General features: G+C 26.5%; 3 protein-coding genes across 4 annotated transcripts; 2 read left to right on the top strand and 1 right to left on the bottom strand.

The window, feature by feature from the left end:
* Window positions 1–1,946: 1,946 nt before the first annotated feature.
* On the top strand, window positions 1,947–11,986 carry LOC112601693 (RNA-binding protein cabeza-like). 2 transcript variants are annotated; one of them, XM_025349427.1, is made up of 10 exons: window positions 1,947–2,245; window positions 2,872–3,087; window positions 3,288–3,434; window positions 3,564–3,600; window positions 8,775–8,803; window positions 10,429–10,562; window positions 10,638–10,767; window positions 10,838–11,053; window positions 11,126–11,585; window positions 11,657–11,986. In XM_025349427.1, the coding sequence occupies exons 1-10, from the start codon at window positions 2,233–2,235 to the stop codon at window positions 11,688–11,690; spliced, it is 1,416 nt and encodes a 471-aa protein (XP_025205212.1). In that variant the 5' UTR covers window positions 1,947–2,232; the 3' UTR covers window positions 11,691–11,986. The 2 variants fall into 2 exon arrangements, with proteins under 2 accessions (XP_025205212.1, XP_025205213.1); XM_025349428.1 differs by lacking the exon at window positions 8,775–8,803.
* Window positions 11,987–14,777: 2,791 nt separating this feature from the next.
* Window positions 14,778–17,881, bottom strand: LOC112601715 (probable Bax inhibitor 1). Its single transcript, XM_025349462.1, has 5 exons — window positions 17,565–17,881; window positions 15,807–16,036; window positions 15,510–15,736; window positions 15,252–15,422; window positions 14,778–14,918 (listed from the first exon to the last, which is right to left on the bottom strand). The coding sequence occupies exons 1-5, from the start codon at window positions 17,612–17,614 to the stop codon at window positions 14,889–14,891; spliced, it is 708 nt and encodes a 235-aa protein (XP_025205247.1). The 5' UTR covers window positions 17,615–17,881; the 3' UTR covers window positions 14,778–14,888.
* Window positions 17,882–18,026: 145 nt separating this feature from the next.
* Window positions 18,027–22,374, top strand: LOC112601714 (DNA primase small subunit). The gene is made up of 8 exons (XM_025349461.1): window positions 18,027–18,499; window positions 19,032–19,188; window positions 19,263–19,394; window positions 19,461–19,685; window positions 19,757–19,964; window positions 20,043–20,248; window positions 20,308–20,492; window positions 22,078–22,374. Exons 1-8 carry the CDS (start codon window positions 18,406–18,408, stop codon window positions 22,095–22,097), a joined length of 1,227 nt encoding a protein of 408 aa, XP_025205246.1. The 5' UTR covers window positions 18,027–18,405; the 3' UTR covers window positions 22,098–22,374.
* Window positions 22,375–23,607: the final 1,233 nt, after the last annotated feature.

A 23,607-nucleotide genomic window follows, 5' to 3' on the forward strand; every position in this document is an offset into this window, starting at 1 on the left:
CTTAATTTTAAATCATATGAAGGGTGCTGTCAACGACACCCAGTACAAGTGGCAGAAATACGAAATTGATGTACCCTTGCAATCGTTCTGAAATAATTGATTGAAGATATTTTTGTTATCAATTTGTATTTTTGTTGATAAAGAACAGATTTTTTTGTTCAGCAAATCTGCAATTTCGTTTTCTATCGTTTGAACTCGATTTGATGTGTACCCAGTGGCGTAACTATAAAATTCTAGCCTATGTGCAATATTATTTTATGGCCCCTAAAAATCATTATATGAATAAAATTAGACAATTACACGTATATATAAAATGTATAATTATATTATGTATTATAATATTTATAATTCATAAAATATATCATAATTAATTAAATTATATTTTTACATGAAATAAATGACATAATAATATGTATTTTTATACTCTTCGTAATATAAAAGTTTATGGTTTTATCGTAGTATATTATTTATTATAAAATAGTTTAAAATTATTAACAAAATATAAAATTTTAATATATTTTAAACAAAATATTAAAATTCTAGGGCCCCATTTTGGACCGTCTAGGCCCCGGGCCCCGGTGCAATGCACACCTATGCAACCATGTAGTTACGCCACTGTGTGTACCTACGTATTTTCAGTTTTCTGAACTTATTTACATACATAATACATATATATATATTTAATTTTTAAAGTAAGCACAACTATTTCTTAATATTTACTTTATAATTATTGTAGAATGCAATAATTCATTAAGATCATCAAGCTAAATGCTATAAAATTATTGTCTTGAAATTTTAAATATTTTGTTTAAATTAGGCTTGGTTAAAGATTTTGCATTTTTAGGTATTATACAAAGTGGTTATTTTACTATTTATATATTTAAGCTTTTTCACATTATTATTATATTATTAAAAAAAATCAATTAAATATTGATTTAATATTTTAGTTATGTTCAAATATAGAAAAGTTAGTGAAATGAATTAAGTGATTCACAAAAAAGTTATTTTTAATTTTATTCTTATATAATGTCAACAGGTAATAGGTATAATAAAACATTTTCTATACAAATGTATTACTGTTACAAAATTTCTGAAAACTTTTAATAGAAAATTATGTAGAAAATTGCATTTAATTTTCAAACTTTAAGTGTGAATATTAAAAATGTTTTTTTTTTATTTGCATACTTTTTCTTGCCTTCCTTGTCTTCAATTATTTACGAAAAAATAAAATAAATATATATTAATCATTATAAAATACGCACTTTTTTTAAAAATAAAATTTTAAATATCTAATTACAATTGTTTTTCTGAATTGTGTATCATTTTTAATTTAACTACATTATGTTTAAAAAATAAATTGTGTGAACAAGTTGTACAAGAAGTTTTTTATAAGTATATTAAGGTAAAATGTCTTTGTTACTTGTTGATAAGCAAAAATTTATTTTTAAGAGTTTTATTTTATATGGGTCTAGGGACGCCAATTCTCTTAATCCGGCATTGTGTACGAGTATATTTAAAATTAATTTGTGGACATTTCACATCATGCATTCATGCTAATACTGGTAGGAAGGGCATAGTCTAGCATAGATAATTAATATATTAATTAAATAAGTATAATTGTAAAAACAAACTGTATAAAAAGTTTATAAGTGTAATATACCTACTCATTTAAAATTTTAAAATATGTATTGATACTAATTGTGCTGTAGAGTCAAGAGTGTATATAGACACTGTAGTGTGTAGACTATTAATTATTATTTAATATTTATTATAGCAGACTCTACAGAACAGAGAACATAGTTAATCTGATGCAGTGCTACCGTAATACAAAACGCGAAAAATCCCGTACAAAGTTGTTGAGACGTTTCACGAACCCGCGCCGACGACGCTATAAACAAACGCCATTTTGTGCCATGATGCTTGAGTCCAGTGCCTTCCCCTCCCTTCCAGTCTACAACACCAGTTCTGAATTTAGTATTAACACACGACTGACTGCCGGCGATCGAAGCCTAAATTACGAGTTTCTATTATCGCCGTTCTGTTTGTCGTGACATTTGATTCTGACTTCTGAGTTGTGGATTCAAACAGACAGACAATCTTAGACTTATTTGTCTGCCATTGAGCTGTCTCGTGCCGCGTGCACATTCGATCGCGTAGTTACCCGACGGGTGATCGACCGTAGAAGACAGTAGTGTTCGAAAAAACCGAATCTCGCGCATTGGCACAAAGGACATGGCTAATCCACGTAAGTATGGTTACGCGTTGTTTTACTGCCGGTAGTGTATTTTTCTGAAATACGGCGTTTTTGCGCTAATCGATTAGTTTCGACTGCCATAAGCAGCATGAGGAAATTAACCAACGGCCGCGTCCTGTTCATTGAAAGTGCGCGTGCCCTACCGCGTGTCTGATAGATCTAACGCGCCCCGTTTAAAATGTTGACGTAACGTATTGATATTTACTGTTCCAATATTCATAACGTAGGAATTTCGTAAATGTAGATTTGGTATATATTTTAGAAGGTTCTCATTTGTCACTGGGGATGTTTGATATAAGTATCTAGTACAGCAAATGTAAATAACAAAACAGTTAATTGAGATTTGTTGTTTGGACGCTTTCATCTATACGCGTGTTAGTAACTCAAGTTTATATATCATAACAACCTCACAGTTTTTTAACAATTATCAGAAAATATTCCACTGTCAATTCTCTCCTATTATCACTACCATTATTGGGTTGTGACTATATATTTAATTCAATATTACTACACATTTGATAAATTATAAGTTAAGCCAAGTGTAACTTAATCTTGCTTCAGATTATGCACTAGTTAATGCCTAAATTTCAAAGTTACTCATTTTAATTTTACTATAGAATACTCAACTGGTCAATATGGCGGTGGCGGGGGTGGTGGTGGTGTAGCTGGTGGATATGGTGGATATCCAGCATATGGAGTTCCTCCCCCAGGCCCACCAGGTTATCAACAGCCTGGTGCGTCTCAGCCACAACAAACTCAACAATCACAAAGTGGATATCCAGGTAGTGGTGGATGGAATCAACCTCCACCTCCACCAACAGCAGCAAGTCAAGGTAAAAACTAGTAATGATCCATGTAATAAATTCAATTGAATGATTTGAATGTCCATATCTTTAGAAATAAATTTTTTTTATTAATTACTATAATTTTAAAGATGAACAAATTTGTTGAAAACTATTATCAATTTTACTTAACATTATTAATCATTTTTTAATCTTAATTTATTTTATTTTTTTTAATTTTAATAAAATAGGAGGAGGATACCCTGCTTATGAACAACCCCCACCCAGTTTTAGACAGCAAGGGAGTCAACAAGGATCATTTAATGGATCAAGCGGTGGAAATGGTTATGGTGGTCCACCATCAAGCGGAGGGTATGGTGGACCTAGCAGTTTTGGAGGTAATTGTTTTTGATTTTAAACAAGTATCTATTATTCACTTTTAGCACTTGTTTTCATTTCATTCAGTTGACACTTATTGTGTAAATCTCGATTACTTCTGAAGTTTTATATAATTAATTAATTTTTAGGTGGTAGACAAGAACGTAATAGCAGTGGAGGATATGAGTAAGTACATTTATTAATGTTTAAGTTGCATTTTATATTCAAACGCAACTAAACTAGTTATTAAGATATAACATATAGTACAGTTATTTTATCACAAATATATTATGTCTGTATTCAGTAAGGTTTCACATTATTCATATCAGGAACATTATATATTATTATAAAATAACTAGCTCTCATAGAGTACATTATAATTCTTATTATATATTTATGCTTTGTTTAAATAATTTATACCATATTTATATATTAGTTTAATTATATTATATAGCATTTTTATATTAGTCGATAGTTACAACAATACTCGAGTTTCTTTGGCAGTAGGTTAAAAAAATATGTTTTATTATTTTTTCCTAGTAATTTATTGAATACATTAATAACTTTAAATAGTTGTGGTAAAATAATTGAGGTATTATTGAACTTGTTTTGAGCACTTATTAAATAAAAATATACAATGCCTACAGTGTTTAGGATTATTATTTTTTTTTTGTTATGTGATAAACTATTAAACTACTAGTGTTTAGTTTAAAATTTAAAATTTATTTCATTAAATGGTGTCGAGTATTTTATTAACAATTATAATATATAATATTATATTATTATACATCAAATAATGATGGTTAAAATTATGTATAGTTTGATATTTGCTAAATGTAAGATAATATTTTGGTTTTTCTTGTAAGGTAATGAATATTGATGAAATTTTAACAATATTGAATAGGATATTATAATAACATTATATAAATGGCTTTAAAAAATACTTTACCTAAATGTGTTGTCTTTGCCTTACAGATGACTAAACTCCGTTCAAAATTATTGCTAGTTTTTTTATAGTTATATTAAGTGAATTTACACATTATTAAATTTGTAAATTTGTATAAGATGATATAAACTAAATCTATACTATTTATAATGAAAAAAAAATGAAAGTGGGTTGATTAGTTTTTGTCAAGCAACACCTGTTTTTCTTCTACTGAATCAATCATTTATATCTACCATGCAATCAGTAACGCCCTCGCCCTTTAATTGGTTACAAACTGCGTTTTTAACTCTAGCAAAGTATAAATATTGTTTATTTTTTTTTTTTTTTTTTTTATGAGAAACCTTCATTAATATATTTAAATTATTTATTTAAATTTATATTACTTGTTTTAAAATTTAACAATCTGTAAATTTGTTTTCATATTAACTATAAATCAATAGAAGTACATAGATTTTTTTTTATGTGTATGAAAGACAACACACATAGGTATAGCCTCCCCTAAACTAATTTATATATTAAGTATCTTTGTTAAGTGGTCTAAAATTATACACATTTTAAAATGTATTGCTATTAATAATAATTACAAATTTTAAACTATTGTTTCACTAATGAATTTTAAAAACATTTATTTTTCAATTTAATTTTTAAAAAAGTAGATTTGTCTGCATGAGTTTTTTGGTTTCTTGTATAATGAAAATACATTTAGTTTTGTATAATTTGTAGTCAAATTATATTATTTAATCTAAAGTGTTGGTCCTGTGTTTGGTAGATAACAAGGTGACTCACTACTCACTATAAATAATTTGTATTATTATTTAGAGTAAAACTAATTAGTTTGATTAATACACTTTAATTATTATTAGGAATGTTTTTATTAGACTTAAAAATATAATTAATTAAAAATAAATGTCTAATATCCTTAATTCAAAATAGGTTTTTTTGAATATTCTACCATTTTGATTTTTATGGATTTGAAATTGAGTTATATTTACAAATAGTTTTATTCGAGTTTATGTCTATAAGTTACATTTAATTCTACAAATAAATAGTTATCTCATTACATGTTTTTAAAAAAATATTATTAAATATTCTTTTCGTGATGTGGCTACTTTCTAGAAATTGACCACTACTATAATAATGATATTAAAATAATGAAATGTATTAATTATTGTGTTTTTGGTTATTATTTTAGGTATAGTTATATTTATTATTTGGGTTATGTACAATTATTTAGTTAGGTTAGGTTTAGCTGACTAAATAAAACTTCTGAATAATTTATTTTAAACTTATGTAGATTGTGATATATTTTAAGAATTTTAAAAAACAAATATAAATATTATATAATATATTTATATTTGATTAGACAGAAAGTTCTTTTTTTCAAAAAATCAATTATTAATCCCCAAAAAATTGTTGTTTTATATAATAATTGTATGTAATATTATTCTTGGTTTAATTTGAGTTATAACTAGAGAGCAGATTTTTAGGTTTTTACATATTTTTATTGGTTTTATGCAGCTTTATGAAAGTGAAAAATGTGGACGACTTATCCATCACAGAGTTCGTAGGAAAAAATTTATTTAGCATATTAAAGCATATTTTGGACTTAATAGAATATTTAGCCTATTTTTCATATTTTAGAATATATTCTATTATTGTTCATAAAAAATCATATTATACATTATTAATTTATCGATTTGTGATATTTTCCAACAACAATTTTTTCTAGGAAAAAAAATTATTTTATACAAAAATGATTAAAATTAAAAATCATCCAATTATCTACTTGTTTGTAATCAAATTGGTAATTGTGATCATTATGTTACTCTTAATCCATGATTTTACTTACGATCTTATAATAATGTGATAAGAATGATTTCTAATAATAAATCTATATTTACTTTTATATTGTAATTATTATTTTAACTTTAATGTCTGACAATTCAGTTAAATTTGTAATATTTATTTTTATTTTTTTTAAATACCGAAAATTAATAAAAGTTTAAAATATTTACATAAACAGTGGATAGAGCCGTATAATAAAACAAATGATACAGTATTTTCGACTGATGGTGATATAGTTTAGTAGGTAACTAAGTATGAACTAATTTTGTTTTTATATAACATATTTCATTATATTCATATACCTATGAACTGTTTTGTATTTTATGTTACAAAAAGGAATGGTACACAAATTATTTATTGTTTTTATTGAGTTATTTTGAAGAAAAAAACAAATCATATTATCTGCATATTTACTAGTTTAAGGAATATTTAGAGAATATTTTACGGGTTTTTTAGAACATATTAGCATCATATTTTAAGCTTTTAAGAACCTAAAAATCCGCTCTTTAGTTATAACTTATAGTTAATATTTTTGTGTATGCAATCTTAAATACTTCATACATTATGGAATATCATTTACCAAATTAGTATTAGAGAATATAATCATTTATATAGATTTTTTAGCTGCTGAATGGTGAAGAACTTATAATAATATAGTATTATTTTATATTTTATATTAATATTTGTAGATATTAAATTATTTACAAAATATTGAAATTTTAAATAATTTCAGTTTGTTTATTAGTAACTATATTTGAATATGATACTTAAAACTAAAAATATTCATTTTAAGTTAATAGTCTGTTTCAAGTAAAAATTATATGATTGTTGGATTGGTTTTGTTTGATTCTGTTTGATCACAGATATCTATTAAATTGGTTTTTGTCAGTTTTTTGTTTCCGAAAACTGACTTTCTCCAAAAGTTGCATTACTATTGTTAATCTCAGCTAAATGACTGTCAAGCTATACAGTTAATTAAGTAAAAAAGTGATACCTGAGGATCTATATTATCAATTTCCAATGCTATGTTTATAAAGCCCTCTTCATGGGAAGGTTACTCTTATTTAAGACAGTATGGTGTGGTCTCACATATATTATTTAAAAAAATGTTTTACTTGCAGACAATCAACACTATAATAGATCATACTATACTTTTTTAGCTATAGTGAATCAAAATGATTTTCAGTAACTGGTCAACAGTTTCAATGTTTATTTTAGTATAAGAAATATTTACTAATTTAAAAAGATATATATGTATTAGTTATTTACTCAGTTTTGATTGACTATATCAAGTTCATGGTTCTTTTATTATGCTATTAATTTTTTATAAATCTTAATTTTATATTTGTATGTATATATGTATATTCAATAACTACTAAAGTATATTATATTAGAATATGGTTTTTAGTGAAGAAGTATAGTACTATTATTTATATTAAGTTAAATGATAGATATTTACTATTCATAGTACAAATGTTAAGTTATCTTGTTTAAATGGCTGTTTAATTATTAAATTAAACACAATGACAAATTTTTTAGGTTGTAATAATGACAAGTTGTTATGTCATTAAATAAGAATCACCTTATGCGTTTAATATTATATCAAATTGTCAACTTAATATGTTAAATTGTATGGAAGTAATTAACTATCTATTAAATATAGATATGTTAATTATTAAAATGTTGATAATACTTGATAATATTATACAAATATATTATAATTAACTGATTTTTAATGAATTTAAAATTTAATAAAAACTGAGAATTTATTGTTCTAAATATATAAAAAAAAATTACATTAAACAATATTTTTATTTTATAAGTCCAAAATTAAAATCTGGTATTTTTATTTTTTATTATTTAATTTCATATATTTATATTTAGTTATCAATAGTTTTAGGCTCATTAAAAAACTGCATTTATTTTTTACACTAACACAATTGTTTTTAGGTGCTCGATATGCTAAAAACATTGTATGTATATGAAAAAGTGTATGTGGGTTTTCCACAAATAATAAATGTTAGTAAAATTGCTTCTACAAATGACCAAAATATAAATATTGAGAAAAAAATTCAAAATTTGCATTAAAACTCATCTATAGTTAAATAACTAAAAAAACGTTGATTAACAGTAAAAAAACATTGATCAACAGTAAAAAAACGTTGATCAACAGTAAAAAAACGTTGATCAACAGTAAAAAAAACAACATACATAATGCAACCTAAAAGCTTTATATTATAAGATTTATAATGTGTAATAATTATAAAAAAATTTTATTATTATTATTATAAATATATAACATACATAAAATATTTACTTGCAAAAAAATAAATTTTAGTTAATTCTTGTATTAAAAATATATTTTTTAACAAAAGGTAATTTAAAATGTATTTTTACTTTTCAATTACTAGTAACTATTTAACATTTTTAACTTTATGTTTTTATATCAAAGCTTAATTTAATGCTCATTATAAATAATTGTAATTCTCTATATTTTATTTTCTTGAATTATTGATTTAATTGTCAACCAATAAATGTTATCGTGTTTGATTTGTTGATTTTGTTCTAGTTCCGGCGGCAGGGGTGGTTTTAACAAAGGTAAATAGCACCGTATTCAAGTGGTGCTTTTTATACATTTTAAGTAAATGGTTCATAGGCGCTCAAATAAGTCTGTTAACTATATAAGTATATTACCCAAAAGCTGATAACAAGATAAGTTAGGTATCTTGTCAAGGTAATACTTCTAACCTGTATTTAGCAATTCTTCATAATTTATGTACTAGAGAACGGTATTTATGATATTTTATTCACTTTTTTAAATGAAGTGGCGTGCAAAGTGGTTAGCAGTTTCACTATTTATTTAATATAAATTAAAAAAGTTTAGCAACAATTTAGGGGTATGTACTTCCGTTTCAAAAAGAAAGGAATATGTTTCACCCATATTACTGACCGTTGGTAAACATTTCAAGGTCTTGTTTTCCACACTCTGGCACTACTGGTGATATGATAAACACATAACTTTGTTACCAGCTATTGTCAGTCATGATAGTTTTCATTGAGGCACAGGTTCCTTCTTTTGTGGAACGGAGTATAGTCTGTAATTTTATATGAATGTTACAGATACATATTTGGTGAATTAGATACATATGAAACTGCTGTTTATCAAAACATGAAATAATGATTTTGTGTGTGTATAATATTTATACTTTTTATTGTTGTTAAATTGTGGTTGATTTTAGTATATATTATAGGTAATATTAAATTATAAATTTAAATTAATTTACTTTCTCAAAAGTGACTCCCTATGTTTGGATGTTATTACTGCTATAAATAAAATTTTTAAAAATAAATACTTAGTTGAAAACCAATACTAACTTATTTTAAATTGTGGAACATTAAATTTTAACTAAATTATTAGTGTGATAGTATTAAAAATATAACTATTGTAATAGATGAAATATAGTATATCAAATTCATGTGCTTATACATTTAGAAATTTTATGTAAAATAATTTTTTTTTTTTTAAATAGTTTGATTTTTGATGTTAGGTTGGTTATGTGATTGGTTGGCTGGTTATGAGTTATGTCTATAATGACATACATGATGTAGTAATTATGGTAAAACCATTATATAAATATATAGTTTGTTTGCCATGCTTTTTGGGTTGGTGTTAAAATTTTCTTTGGCACACCAAATGGTTATTTTATTCATAAGTTAGGTTGCCACTAAAAGTTGTTAATATTAAGCTAACATTTATCCTTAATAGAAGAGTGTGTATTGGTTAAATGTGTTAACTGCGCCTCAATAATGCACGCCACTCAAACTGCCAGATGCAGTTTTATTGATTTGTAGTAAACAAAATTGTATTCCTAATAATTACAAGTATATAATGAAGTATGTGTTCCATGGTTTTTTTTCAATTCAGTTAGTATAATAAAAGTATTTTCTATTATCTAAATCTCTATAAAAGTGTTTTAAAATTGCTTAATATTTAAATTATTTGAAACTCGACAATAATTGGAAGTTATTTTGTTTTCATACATTTTTGAAGATAAGTCTAAAGTTGAAATTTTGTTTAATTAATACAATAGTGTATTGTACATTAATATTAAAGTCATATTTTCATGGTTTACAGAAGTATCTGATTGTCTTGGTTTTACTATTTATTATTGATGTTTGTTATGTTAATATTACTTGTTAATTCTGGTTTTTGTTTTGTCTAGGTGGTGGAGGACCACCTAATGATCGCAGTGGTGACTTCATCGTCCAAGAGGACACAATATTTGTTTCTGGTATGTCTACAAACACTTCTGAAGCTGATATTGAACAACACTTTGGTTCGATTGGCATTATCAAGGTATTATTTATAACCCTTATTATGTACATAACTCTTATTTTTTCATTTTAAAGTTAAATCGTATTTTATTATTAGACTGATAAAAAAACTGGAAAGCCCAAAATTTGGATGTACAATGATAAATCAACTGGAAGACCTAAAGGTGAAGCAACTGTTACTTATGATGATGCTCATTCTGCAAATAGTGCTATATCCTGGTTTAATGGTTTGTAACAACTATTGTTAAAAAAATTATTTACTAAATTAAATATTAAACCAATTACTTGAATATTTAGGTAAGTCGTTCAATGGATCTACAATTAATGTCCAATTAGCAACAAAGAGAGATAATTGGCAAGGTGGACGTGGCGGGGGTTCAACTGGAAGTAGCCGTGGTATGGGTAGAGGTGGTGGTGGACGTGGAGGATATGGCGGTGGTGGTTATCAAATGGATGATCCTGTATCGGACGATCCATCAGAAGGAGGCGGTGGATTCTATGGTGGTCCTAGAGGTAATAATTTGTATTTACATTAAAATAAGATAAAAAAAATGTTAACAATGAATGTTCCTTTTTTTTTTTTAGGTGGAAGAGGCGGTGGCAGAGGTCGTGGTGGCGGTAGAGATGATCGTGGACCGCCCCCAGACCGTAGAAGAGATGACCGTATGGGCGGTGGAGGTGGCAGAGGTGGTGGCCGTGGTGGTGGAAATGATTCTGGTGGCCGTGATGGAGACTGGAAATGTTCAAATCCAACTTGTGCCAACACAAACTTCTCTTGGCGTCTTAACTGTAACAGATGTAATGATCCAAGACCTGAAGGATTTGGTGATAGTGGAGGCAGACGAGGAGGTGGTATGGGTGGTGGACGTGGTGGACCACCCATGCGCGGACGTGGAGGTGGTATGGGAGGTGGTCGTGGTGGTCCTGGTATGGGAGGTGGCCGTGGTGGACTTGGCGGCGGTGGTGGAGGTAGAGGTTTTGGCGGAGGCAGAGGAGGACCTGGTGGACGTGGAGGTGGAGGACGAGGTGGTGGACCAATGCGAGAGTAAGTTTATATTAATTAATTATAAATATGTAAATTTATTAAAATAATTTAATTTTTTTTTTTTTTTTTAGTGATAGAAGAGGAGACAGAAACCGTCCATACTAATTATTAATAATTATAAATAAAAACTAAATATTTTTAGCAATCTAATTTTTTTTTATACATTCTCTTATTGACGAAATATGCTTTGTGTAATTTTAGTTAGATAAAACTTTACTAGGTAGTAAATTGCAGAAGTCAAGAAGTTCATTAATTATTATTAGTTTTTCTTTTATGTAAATAAATAATAAGGTTATCATATAAATGTGATGAACACGATTTCTGTAACCATGTATTGTTTTTTATTTTAAATTGAATGAATATCATAATTTTTTTCATTGTTTAGAGTGACATGTGTGACCTCAACCTCATTTTTCATAATAAAATTACTTGTATTGAGTATTATATAGATACTGATATTATTTTTTGTAACTTTTAAATAATAACATCGATAATTCATTTCATTTTGTTGTTAAATTCATTTCTATTTATCCTCTGTTCATTGCTATGATTAAATAACTTTTCCCTAATATTAATAATTATGATCCAAAATTGCCGAAGTGATGTGTTCTCTCCATTTCAGAGTTATTTTACAATATCTTCAGAAATGCTAATGAAATAAGAAAACTTAAAAAACCATAAAATATATGATTCTGTTAAAATAAAATTACTATGAAAAAATATGAAAGAGTTCCATATGTCATCAAAAATAGTATAGTACATCTTAGATTTAGGAATCAAGTCAATTGTGAAAATATTTTTTCAAAAAAATTTGAGATGACAGTAGGCCTTAATTCAAGGAAATGCGCCATAACCAACACGATTTAACATTTCCACCAAGGAATTTGTTAGAAAAGCTTAAAAAACAGCTAGTTGTGTTAATTTAAATCTAAAAAAAGTTGTCTTCGTATTAGCTTTTGGCGCTTTTGTTGATACTTGACACTAGTTAGTACTAATTCAAAAATAATAAATATTCTTTAAAATAAAAAGGAGACTAGAGCGCTACAAATATGACTAGGTAATAGGCATGTATATACAAAGGATAAACTAAATATATGGTAATGATTATGGGAAGTGATCAATTAGGCTAAAATATTTGTTATTCAAGTAGAATATTATTTTGAAAAAGTAGAAAGTTTTAAATAAATAAGCCACAGTTATTGCCGTGAAAAATCACGTCCACAACATAAAACTAGAAATTAATGCAATAACGTAATTTTCTGATATCCTAAAAGAAATTGAAAGAGGTTTTGTGGAGGAGTGATGAGCCTTAATGGTCTTGAAAGTTAGAGATAAAGAACAGCAATATTAACAAATTATAAAATACACCACTTGAGACAGATAGTAACATTTAAGCTGAAATTATTTTTTGCTGAGACGTCATGCGTATCAATAATTGATAGAGTATTTGTCAAACGAGTCACTAACTACAAGAAAAGGCTTGTAGAGTCTGAGCATAGTGAATTTATTGTTATTTATACTCAAACATTTTTATAGAAGAAAATTGTGAACAAAAAATTCACATCACCGGTCTTTGACAGCCATCTAGAATAACTAGGTGGAAAAAAGGAAAAGGAATATTGTTGTGTGTACCTATATGTCATATTACATAATGAAAAATGTGTAAATTATAACATAGTGGCTAGTGGTTGTTGTCTTAACTTATAGCTTTTCTATAATAATGGCCACGTTAGTGTTATTATTGGTCCTTGATATTATTTGAGGTAATAAGCTAATTATTTACATAAAAATTAAATTTTAACACATAACATATTACTTATTATTCTTCAATGAAAACATTCATTTAACAGTTCGACACATACTTTATAATGGAGCGATTACCTTCTTCCCTCCATTTTTAAATTTATTTTTTGTTGATATCCATATTAAAAATATCAAGTAATTTAAAATTTAATACAAGGTCTCAAGTAAATTGTTCTTATGGAAACTTTAACAATTAATGTTTCCAGGCACAAATTTATTTTCTATGCATTTGATGTTTAAATTTCAATAAATTGGTTGTAAAAATATTATAGCACCTTATAGTTTTCAACATAACAATATGTATTATTTAGTATTTATTATATACAATGATATTTAGATTATTTTTTAGTTATTTATGCTACAAATAAATTTACATCCTTATACTGTTCATTGGTATTGACTTAATAAGTTTATAACAGCTAATGATATTATATATAAGCAATTTTTTCAACTCTTTTATATATATATATATATATACATTTAGTGATAGAAAAATAAATTCAAGTAGCAGCACAAAAGAACCTTAAAAATATATAGATTGACAGATTGTCATCGCTTAAAAAATGTTTTTTGTATGCAATGATGTATCATTGAATTTAAATTTAATATATCCGTTACAGTAACCCACTTAACTAGGGATCGGGAACCAACAGCCCATAAAGCAATTTTTGATGGTCTGCACAAAGGTGGTTCATTTTTGTTCAATAATATTTTTCATATAATTTTCAATATTATATAACTCTTTTTCCTTTATAAATAAAATCTAATCTAACCGTTTTATAATAGTAATACAATAATTATAAGTATTATATCATATGTATTTTTTTTTTAATGTGGCCCTCGATGAACAATTGAAAAAAAAAAGGCCCACATAGTTAAAAAGATTGTCAACCCCTACACTAAATAATGAGATGTATTCAACACCTACTACATAGCATAATAAGTTCCCCAAATTTTAGAACACAGATTAATCTAGGTTATACAAAAAAAAAAAAAATTATGTTGTTTACACATTTTTATAGTTAGTAGCACTTCAATTATGGTTTTGAGTTAAATTTAAACTAAAATTAATTTTATGATTCTCAGAGAAATTAATAATTGTAAGGATGTTATATTTGAAAAGGAGATCCATATGGATAACGAAATAGTGTCATAATCAGTTAAGTAACAAATTTATTATTCTTTCAATATAAAAAAAAAACCATTGTGATAAATTAAAAATATAATTCTATTAAATGATTCAACATATCTAAATGCCTATACCAAAAGAACAATTATGATATTAGGTAAGTTAACCTTTAGACGGTCTAAACTATAACTTAAATCATATGACTTACAGAGTAGACATATACGTAAAGATATTATCAAACTAAAAACAAAAACCCACTATTATTATTTTTACTCTTAAATTTAATTTTAAATAGTTGGTAGTGTGTACACAGTTGATATTTAGTTGGTAATTACAATAATTATTTTTTTTAAAAAAGGATGTGTTTCCATTCAGTCTTTGCGCTTCTTCGATCCTTGTTCCTATATAACAGAAAATATTTTTAATTGAAATATTCTTTTTTTTATTGAATTTAAGCTTTGGCGACTAAGGCCATTAGCTGTTGTAGGGGTTTAGGGGTTATGAACTGTGATAGGGATAAGGTTGACACGGTAGGTTGTTTTTTTATGATTGTTACAGTTGATAGTAAACGCGTGTATGTGTGGCAAAGTTTTTAACCACTATGATCCCGGGTGGTTATCCACCCGGGAGCTAGTAACTGTGGCCGTTACTTACTCTCAGTCGCATTTCGTGACTAGTAGCAGCTAATGCGCCATGCCAAGCCTATTTTGTATTTATTAATATTTATTTTTCACCTTTTGTGCTAAAATAATAAGCAGCCGTCTGAAAATTCCAATAAAGTCCACGAAAAGATCAACAGAGTGAGCAATGAAATCCTTGTCTCCTGCTCTTCTTTTTTCCATAATTAACTGAGTATCGTACAAAACAAAACCACTCATAAGCGCAAGACCGAGGTAAAGATAACTCTAAAATATACATCAATTAATTAGGAATTAAAATAAATAAGCAAAACAGTAAAACAGTTGATGATACATATGATATTATAAACATACTTTGAATATAAGCTCTGAACCAAGGAATAAATTAGCCAGAGACAAACACATCAAAACAGACAGCAATGACATTAAAGTACCACCTAGGTAGAGCCATTTTCCACGTTCAGCAAAAATGGCAGACAAGCTGAATGATGTGAACACCAATGTAGATGCCAAAAATGCTGTTGGTATGATACTGGGGTCCACATGGATAACATATTCTAAAACCGGACCAATTCCAAGGCCTATAACACACAATGTTCCAAACAAATAAATTATAATATTAAGTTACAAATGTTGTTTATGAAAACTAACCAGTGAAGAAAGTAAATCCAATCAAATAACTTATTCTAAGAGAACGATTTTTTCCATTATCTTGTGTGTACATAAGTGCTAGTAGTAATCCAGTAGCACCCAGAGTTGTAAATAATCCAGCACTTAGAAAGTTTGTGAAAACATGGACATAAGCTCCAACTGCAGCTGCTATCATGGATACCGTCAAACAGGCATACACATTGACTAAATGTGTACGTACCGGTTTTTCACTAAAAAAGATAATGTTTAAAATGTTATTACAGGTAAAACAATCCAACGGAATTAGTATGTTTTTTAAATGTGTAACTATGTATGGTATTTATTCTTTTACCAAATATAAAATTAGTTATTAATTAAATGCAATAAAATAAAAAAACTAAGTAATTCAAATTTGTATTGCTACATTGAAACATTAGCTAAGAAACTTGAAGAATAGTGAATAAATACAATTGTTTTTATGTGAAAATTGTAACTATATCTACATTTAAAGGCAATATCTCAGAGATACTATTTTTAAGTCTTCCACTAATATATATAAAACAAGATTAATATTTTTATCTGACATACACCATAATAAAATAATATTACAAGATATAAAAAATATTTATTATTCTTAATAAGATAATTATTATTAACTAAATATTTATTAAAGTTTTATTATCTACTTATCTTTTATTAGTTTTTATACAATATTTATTTAGAAAGAAACATAAATGTACTCAATAGGTAATACTTAATGTTGAAGAGTTGAAGAATGTCTAATAACATATTATGCTTAGTATGATGAAAAAACACAATTTATTTTGCTGAAATTGTCACAGAGTTTAATCATAAAACATTCATGATGAGTTACGTAAACATTCAATGAACCAATAGTTAACTAATGATCCATATACAATATAGGGGCCCATAATCCACTACAGTTTAGTTAATTATTAAATAAATATATATATATACAATTTAGAATCAGCATTATCAATTTAAATATATTATTTCTAAGCTTAGTTAAAAACTACTCAAATATTTAAAAATAAAAAAAATGGAAATCCAAAACTTGGATTTTATAGGTGGTGCAGCAGCGAAAAAAATAAGTAGGTATTCTTAATTTGTTAAAAAAACACATCATCAAATATCATTGAACAAATACTCAGATATCAAGCATTAAAATTAACAAATTAAATAAAAGAATTAAATTTATTTAAGATGTTTTACAAAAAATGCCTATCAATAAAAACTAATAAAGGTATGTGATTAACATTTAATGAACTGAATAATTCATAAATTTAATACCAACATAAAATTGTAATTAGCATACTAGATAATTAGTATGTCATTGGAATTTTAATATTAAGTGGTATTACGTTATTATTTGCAACCGCAATGAGTATTATTATTATTATTTTTTTGTCGTTTCCAACTTCCAAGGATAACATGACATTTAAAATATAACTGAACGATTGAGAGAAGTTTGGTGTTTGAAACATATTGTATGTTATAAATTATAATATACCCTTTTTCCTCTGTATTAGGTACAATAACAAAAAAATGGCGTATTCATTATTAATGATACCGACCGCATCATAGCTTTCGTTGATAATCGATAATTTATATAAATGATAAACGAAAATATCCAGTTGACGAAACATATTGCGCTGAATTTTATTCCGCTGAGTATTTAAAAAAAAATAATAATAATAATAATAACCAAAGTCGATACACATAATGTGCATCAGAATTATTTCGTATCGGCGAACTTACATTTTCGACCCAAATGAACGGGCGAACGAACGGAACGTCGTGGTAGACATGTTCAGTTCTGCGTGCGTGTTTATTTATAGGCAGATACGTCCGGTCCGGTTACCAGTAGGATGCGAGAACCACGATCGAGATGAAATAAATAAGATCTCGCGATCTACTCTTTTGACAAAAGTGAATACGACAACTCGTATCGCGTTGAAAATCGCCGATTTGTAAGATTCCCTTTTATATTACTGTGTTGTATAATCGTTACTCGTAAAATATAAGTCGAAGCGCGAACTAAGGTCTGTGAATTTATGAAGAAAATTTCCAACTAAGCGCAGAGGCCGAACAAGTGAACAACATGACAGTGAGACACACTGGGAACACGTAAATAAAAATCCAATGACGTCATCGGTGGGTCGTCGAGACCTTGGAAATGGGACGCTATAGAAGCGATTGTCGACCGCACAAAGACATTCGAAAATACGAAACATTTGTGATTGCATTTTCCCGCCTTTTCATTATTATCATATCGTCGAATACGAGACGCGCAAAGCTATAAAACAATAAAATATAATAATGGACATCGGCACATCGCTGAAATTGCTCATTCACTTCATCTGTTCATTTCTTGCGTGTCGCGACTCACGTCTTCTAAATTAATGTTTCGGTGTTAGACGGCTGTTATGAATTAACGTTATTGTCCAACAGTCGTCAATAAATTAATGATAATCATTTCAAATTAAATTAAAAGCAAGCTGCAAGTATAGCTATAGTTTCCCTCCACTAGTCTTACTATACTCTGTACTAATAATTATAAATTATAAAACGACAATTTACGGTTAACGATATAATAATCATGGCCGACGATCAGTTTCCTGACTACCTTAATGTCTACTACAAGAAATTGTTTCCATATTCGCAGTTTCACAAGTGGCTTTCTTACGGAAACGGTGAGTTTTTTTTTTTAAATAAACCAAAACCATATTTTTCAATCAAAAAGTTATTTTTTTCTTGTTTTTAAAACACTCATCTGTGAATCGCAGACAGATACTATTTTAGATGTTTAAGTTCACTATTTACCATCAATATATTTGTGATTATTAGTACCAAAATTTCAAAGTTTAGTACTTAGGACTTACTACTAAGCCTATTATACAATTTTTTATTAGTGTTAATGACAATAACATAACATGCTACAATTCAAATTGTCATTTTGTTATAGTGACTTCATTATATAACTCATCAAGAATAAGCATAACTATTATACTGTTTACAGTATACCTATTATGAGAAAAAATATATATTTCATATCTTAATAAAAACACTGTTGGATTGTTATTTTTAATAGATATCATTATATATATGATGAGGTGCTGCATTCGTTTCAGTGATCTCTAATAATAGATTACTGCTGATTATGTTATATGTATACATATAGATTTTTAAAGAAACTTGTAATATACTCTTTAATTTTATTTTCAGTAAAACCAGAGAATTTTATTAATAGAGAATTTTCGTTCACCTTACATGAAGATATTTATATTAGATATCAATCGTTTAACACACTGCAAGAAATGGAAACAGAAATTCAAAATAAATGTCCTTTTAAAATAGATATTGGAGCTGTGTTTAATATGAGGTTTACATAATTTGATTATTATCAAGTATTTTATCATGATATATTTGTATTTTTATATATATATTTTTTTGTAGTCCCAAAGTCTGCCGAAATTATCCTCAGTTTCATGCTCTTGAAAAAGAATTAGTCATTGATATTGATATGACTGATTATGATCAAATCCGTACTTGTTGTTCAGGCGCTGAAGTGTGTCAAAAATGTTGGAGGTTGTGTATAAATGTTTTTTTTTTTCAAATTTTTGGGAAATATTTAATTTTGTATTTTTGTTGTAGATTTATGGTTATTGCTGTAAAAATATTGGAACGAGCAATTCGGGATGATTTTGGATGGAAGCATTTGCTTTGGGTATTTTCAGGTCGCCGAGGTATCCATTGTTGGATATGTGACGAATCTGCAAGAAAACTCTTACCTTCTGAACGTGGTTCATTCATTGATTATTTAGCTTTATTATCTGCTGGTGATTCAAAACGATGTAATATAAATCATCCATCAGTAAAGTCAGTTGTAAAAAATTAAATTTTAATATTTTCTATTTAATAAGAATAAAAAAATTCAACTCTAACAACAGGCGCAGTATTTCCATTATAAAAGAAGAGTTCAATTCGCTTCTTTCTGAACAAGATTTCTTAGGAACAACAGAACAGTGCAATAAAATTTTGTCATTTATAGCAGATGAAAAAATTAAGGAACAAATTAATTTACAATTTTCAAAGTATCAAAGTAGTGTACAACGATGGGAAGCACTTACTGTTATTATTAATAACAACCATAAAAGGGTAAAATTACAAATTATTACTGCAATATGATGTATAATTTTTACCTTAACTCACTTATATTTACTTTTATTCTAACAGGGGTTATTAAATTTTAAAACTAAATATTGTGTGGAAGATATTTTGTTGTTCTTGGCATATCCAAGACTTGATGTGAATGTAACAAAGGGATTAAATCACTTGTTGAAGTCTCCTTTCTGTGTTCATCCAAAAACTGGAAAAATTTGTATACCAATTAATCCAAAAGTTATAGAAAAATTCAACCCTAATACTGTACCCACAATTAAGTAAATAGTATTATATATATTTTTATTATTATTATATTTTATTTATATATTTATTTTAGTGTTCTAATTGATGAAATTAATGAATATGACAAAAAACAGAAAGAAATTATTAATGATGCAAACTTGAGCAGTAATCGTTTGAAAGATTATAAAAAAACATCATTATTAAAAAGCGTCAATATCTTTGAAGAATTTTTAAGAAATTTAGAAAATACTTGGAAAGGAAGTAGAATAAAACAGAGTGGTAAGTTATAATAATTTATTATACTCTGGTTTTTGAGAAAAGTATATCTTTTTGCGCATGTAGACTGATGGCAGCAACTGTTCTATACTTCTGTGGCACTGTTTTCCTCACTATGTATCAATATGTAATGTGTAAACAGAGCCTCATAAATGATAAACACCTTACAGAGTTTTGTATTATCATTAGGGCCCAAAACTTAATGACCTAAAAATCTTTTAAAAAAAGTATTAAAAATAAACATCAAAAAATAACATAACGTTTTCAAAAATTACATTTTATTTAAAATTTTTAGTAATAAATCATCAAAAAATCATTGTTTTTTAATTAAATTTAAAATGGAAATAAGAAATAATTTTAGTAATACAAAATAATTGTAAAAAAGAAATCGGTATTTTTAGAAAAAAATAATTGAAGGATTGAGTTATACAATATTTAAGTTTTTTTCAATTATTTAGTTTTGTCAAAATAATATTAAAAAAAAAAAAAAAAATGAAAATATATTTTTTTTAAATGCTCCAAAATGATTGTATAGCCTAAAAATTTAAAATAAGTATGATTTCATTGAATTTTACTTAATATAAGTTATATTCTGTAAAGAAAAGCCTCTTGTAAACGCATTAAATTCTGGGCCCTAATTATCATCTATTTACTATACATAAATTCAGACAAGATCATTTTTTCTTTTGAATAGGCACGGAATTTAACTATATTTATTTTTTAATAGTACATAGATATACAAAGCTAATTTTAATATGTATTTTAAAACAATATCTACAAAAACAAAAAAACAATTGTATTCAATTAATAATTAATGGCTAAAAAGAAAAATTCAAAATATATACATAATTAATTAGAAAAATTAGAAGTAGTAAAAAAAATATATAACAAATATTAAAAAAAAGTGTAGATTTAATGGTATACAAACGTATTGGCATACTATTCAGTGTTGTCAACAGTTAACGATTGTTTTTGAAGATTATTGATATGTCAAATGGGTGGGAGATGTGTAAAATCAAATGTGTTTTAGTTGCTAGTCTATTAACTCTTCTCGTGGATCAGAGTATAGTATATCTGCATTTAATTATCATTTTTATGATATACAATCATAAAAAAACTTGAAGTTGCTCTGCTATAAAGTAGATTTCTAGTCTATATCATCATTAAGCAGTTCATTGTAGTGTAAACATGTTAAATTTGAATTCAATGATAAATCATTATGTACAAAAAGGATTCTGAGAGATTTTGTATCAGCTTATACCTTTATGGATATTTTAAAATTTATTTATTTTACTTTAAGTAAAATAGCAGGGCTGGTAGACTAGGTATACTGTATTTTTTTGAATACATATATATATAATGTAATTCCTATTTGTAAGAATATTTTGAGGGAAAAAATACCAACTAGATCAAATTAATTACTATAAACTATACAAAAGATTTTTAATGCTTCTAAAGGTGTCGAAAGAAATAATAATAGAAAAAAAAACCCAATAAATTAATTACTTTATTTAAAATTTAAAACAATAAATAAAATATGCATTGTTTGTTTCACAAGTATTAATTTATATGTAATATTTGATTTCAGATATTAAAATGGAATTTTAAAATGTACATTGTATTTACTGTTAAAATATTTAGAACTCGCTGAATGAATTTGCTACTGTATAATCATCAAGAATTTTAAAATATAACATTTTTTTTTTTTTGGAATTATATGTATTTTATTCCATACTTTGTTTTGGTTGTATTACCCATATAATTGTAATTTAGAGAGTTTGCAACACTCAACAAATATTTAGATAATAAAAGTATGTATAAATGTAAATCATATGATCACATTTGTATCAAATTCTACGATATTAATGTGTGTTTGTTTTGTTAACCTGGCCTATATATTATGTATAACATACTTTACTAAAATATATTACTGTTGTATATATGTTTTTAAGTCCCATATCTTTATGAACCTGTGACAAAATAATATTTTTATGTATGGTTTTTCTCAATGGTTATGTTTTATAATTGTAATCTAATGAGTAATGACAGAATTCTGTTGAAAAGACGGGAATATGCAAAATATAAAAAATATTTTATCTGAACTTACAGTAACAGATCTAGACTGATGGCATTGACAGAAGGCTGTGAAAAAAAAGTTGCTTCTATAAATTGTTTTTTATTGAAAACCCAAAAAATGAAGTTTCTATTATAAAGTAACTAACTATAATCAAACTTAAAGGTAAGAATATTATCTATTTTCTCATGGGTTTCTTACAGTATTTTAATTTTTAAATTTTAAGCAAGTTATTAGTATGTAAAATATTCATAAATTGGTCAAAAATTAAAGTATAAAAACTGATGATAGAACATAGATAATGTTCTTATATTTAAATTTGATGATAAGTCATTTCACTAATTTACTGTAATACTTGAACTAAACACATAAAATTAAAACTTATTGTTGAATGTATATTTTAGTATGTTACTAGTAACTATAGTAAGATGGAGTCAATAGACAGCATAATAGGTGGGGTACAATCTTTTGAACAGATCTAATTTTTTTGTTCATTATTTTAATTAGAAAATAAATACTAGTTTTTAAATTTCTACTATTAGCAAAAAGTTATTATATTAAAAGTTGTTAAACTTATTTCAATTAGTAAATATCCATTTTCACTTTTTCGTGTGCTAATAACTAATAAGTCATTGTGACAAATATTTGGGTAACTTCCTTTTTAAGGCAACGAAGCTAGTCTTAAAAAAAATTCTTTATTATTGGGATAAAATGTATTTATTTTGTTGATAATTATAACATTGTCTAATGAAGTTGTAACTTTACAAAATATCATGAATATATAAATAAAAAAAAAAAATCCCCAATGTACCACTTTTTAGATTATAGTTGCACTCGTATACCAAACAAAATTTTGAAGGAAGGGATTCATGAAAAATTTACAATAATAAATTTTACATATTTTCTGGCTGGGAAGGGGGCAAGGGGCCATAGTCCCCGGCTCATAGATTCTGCTGAATTTTTTACTATGTTTATTTTCGACAGTCAATAAAATGCTTTGTTTTGCCGATAGCGTTTCAGCTGTGTCCGTTTTTATCAGTCGCC

The sequence above is a fragment of the Melanaphis sacchari genome, unplaced genomic scaffold, assembly GCF_002803265.2.
Source record: "Melanaphis sacchari strain LSU unplaced genomic scaffold, SCAv2.0 Contig7_pilon_pilon, whole genome shotgun sequence".
In the NCBI taxonomy this organism is placed as follows: Eukaryota; Metazoa; Arthropoda; class Insecta; order Hemiptera; family Aphididae; genus Melanaphis; species Melanaphis sacchari.

Bases quoted from the DNA above. Each gene is read 5' to 3' on its own strand.
- LOC112601714 (XM_025349461.1), top strand. From the start codon at position 18,406: ATGGCCGACGATCAGTTTCCTGACTACCTTAATGTCTACTACAAGAAA. The intron at 19,395-19,460 runs GTTGTGTATAAA...TTTTTGTTGTAG, and splicing joins GTGTGTCAAAAATGTTGGAG to ATTTATGGTTATTGCTGTAA. The intron at 19,965-20,042 runs GTAAAATTACAA...TTATTCTAACAG, and splicing joins TTAATAACAACCATAAAAGG to GGGTTATTAAATTTTAAAAC.
- LOC112601693 (XM_025349427.1), top strand. The intron at 3,088-3,287 runs GTAAAAACTAGT...TTAATAAAATAG, and splicing joins ACCAACAGCAGCAAGTCAAG to GAGGAGGATACCCTGCTTAT. The intron at 3,601-8,774 runs GTAAGTACATTT...ATTTTGTTCTAG, and splicing joins AATAGCAGTGGAGGATATGA to TTCCGGCGGCAGGGGTGGTT.
- LOC112601715 (XM_025349462.1), bottom strand. From the start codon at position 17,614: ATGTCTACCACGACGTTCCGTTCGTTCGCCCGTTCATTTGGGTCGAAA. The intron at 15,423-15,509 runs GTATGTTTATAA...TGTATATTTTAG, and splicing joins GTTCAGAGCTTATATTCAAA to AGTTATCTTTACCTCGGTCT. The intron at 14,919-15,251 runs GTGAAAAATAAA...TCTGTTATATAG, and splicing joins TTATTATTTTAGCACAAAAG to GAACAAGGATCGAAGAAGCG.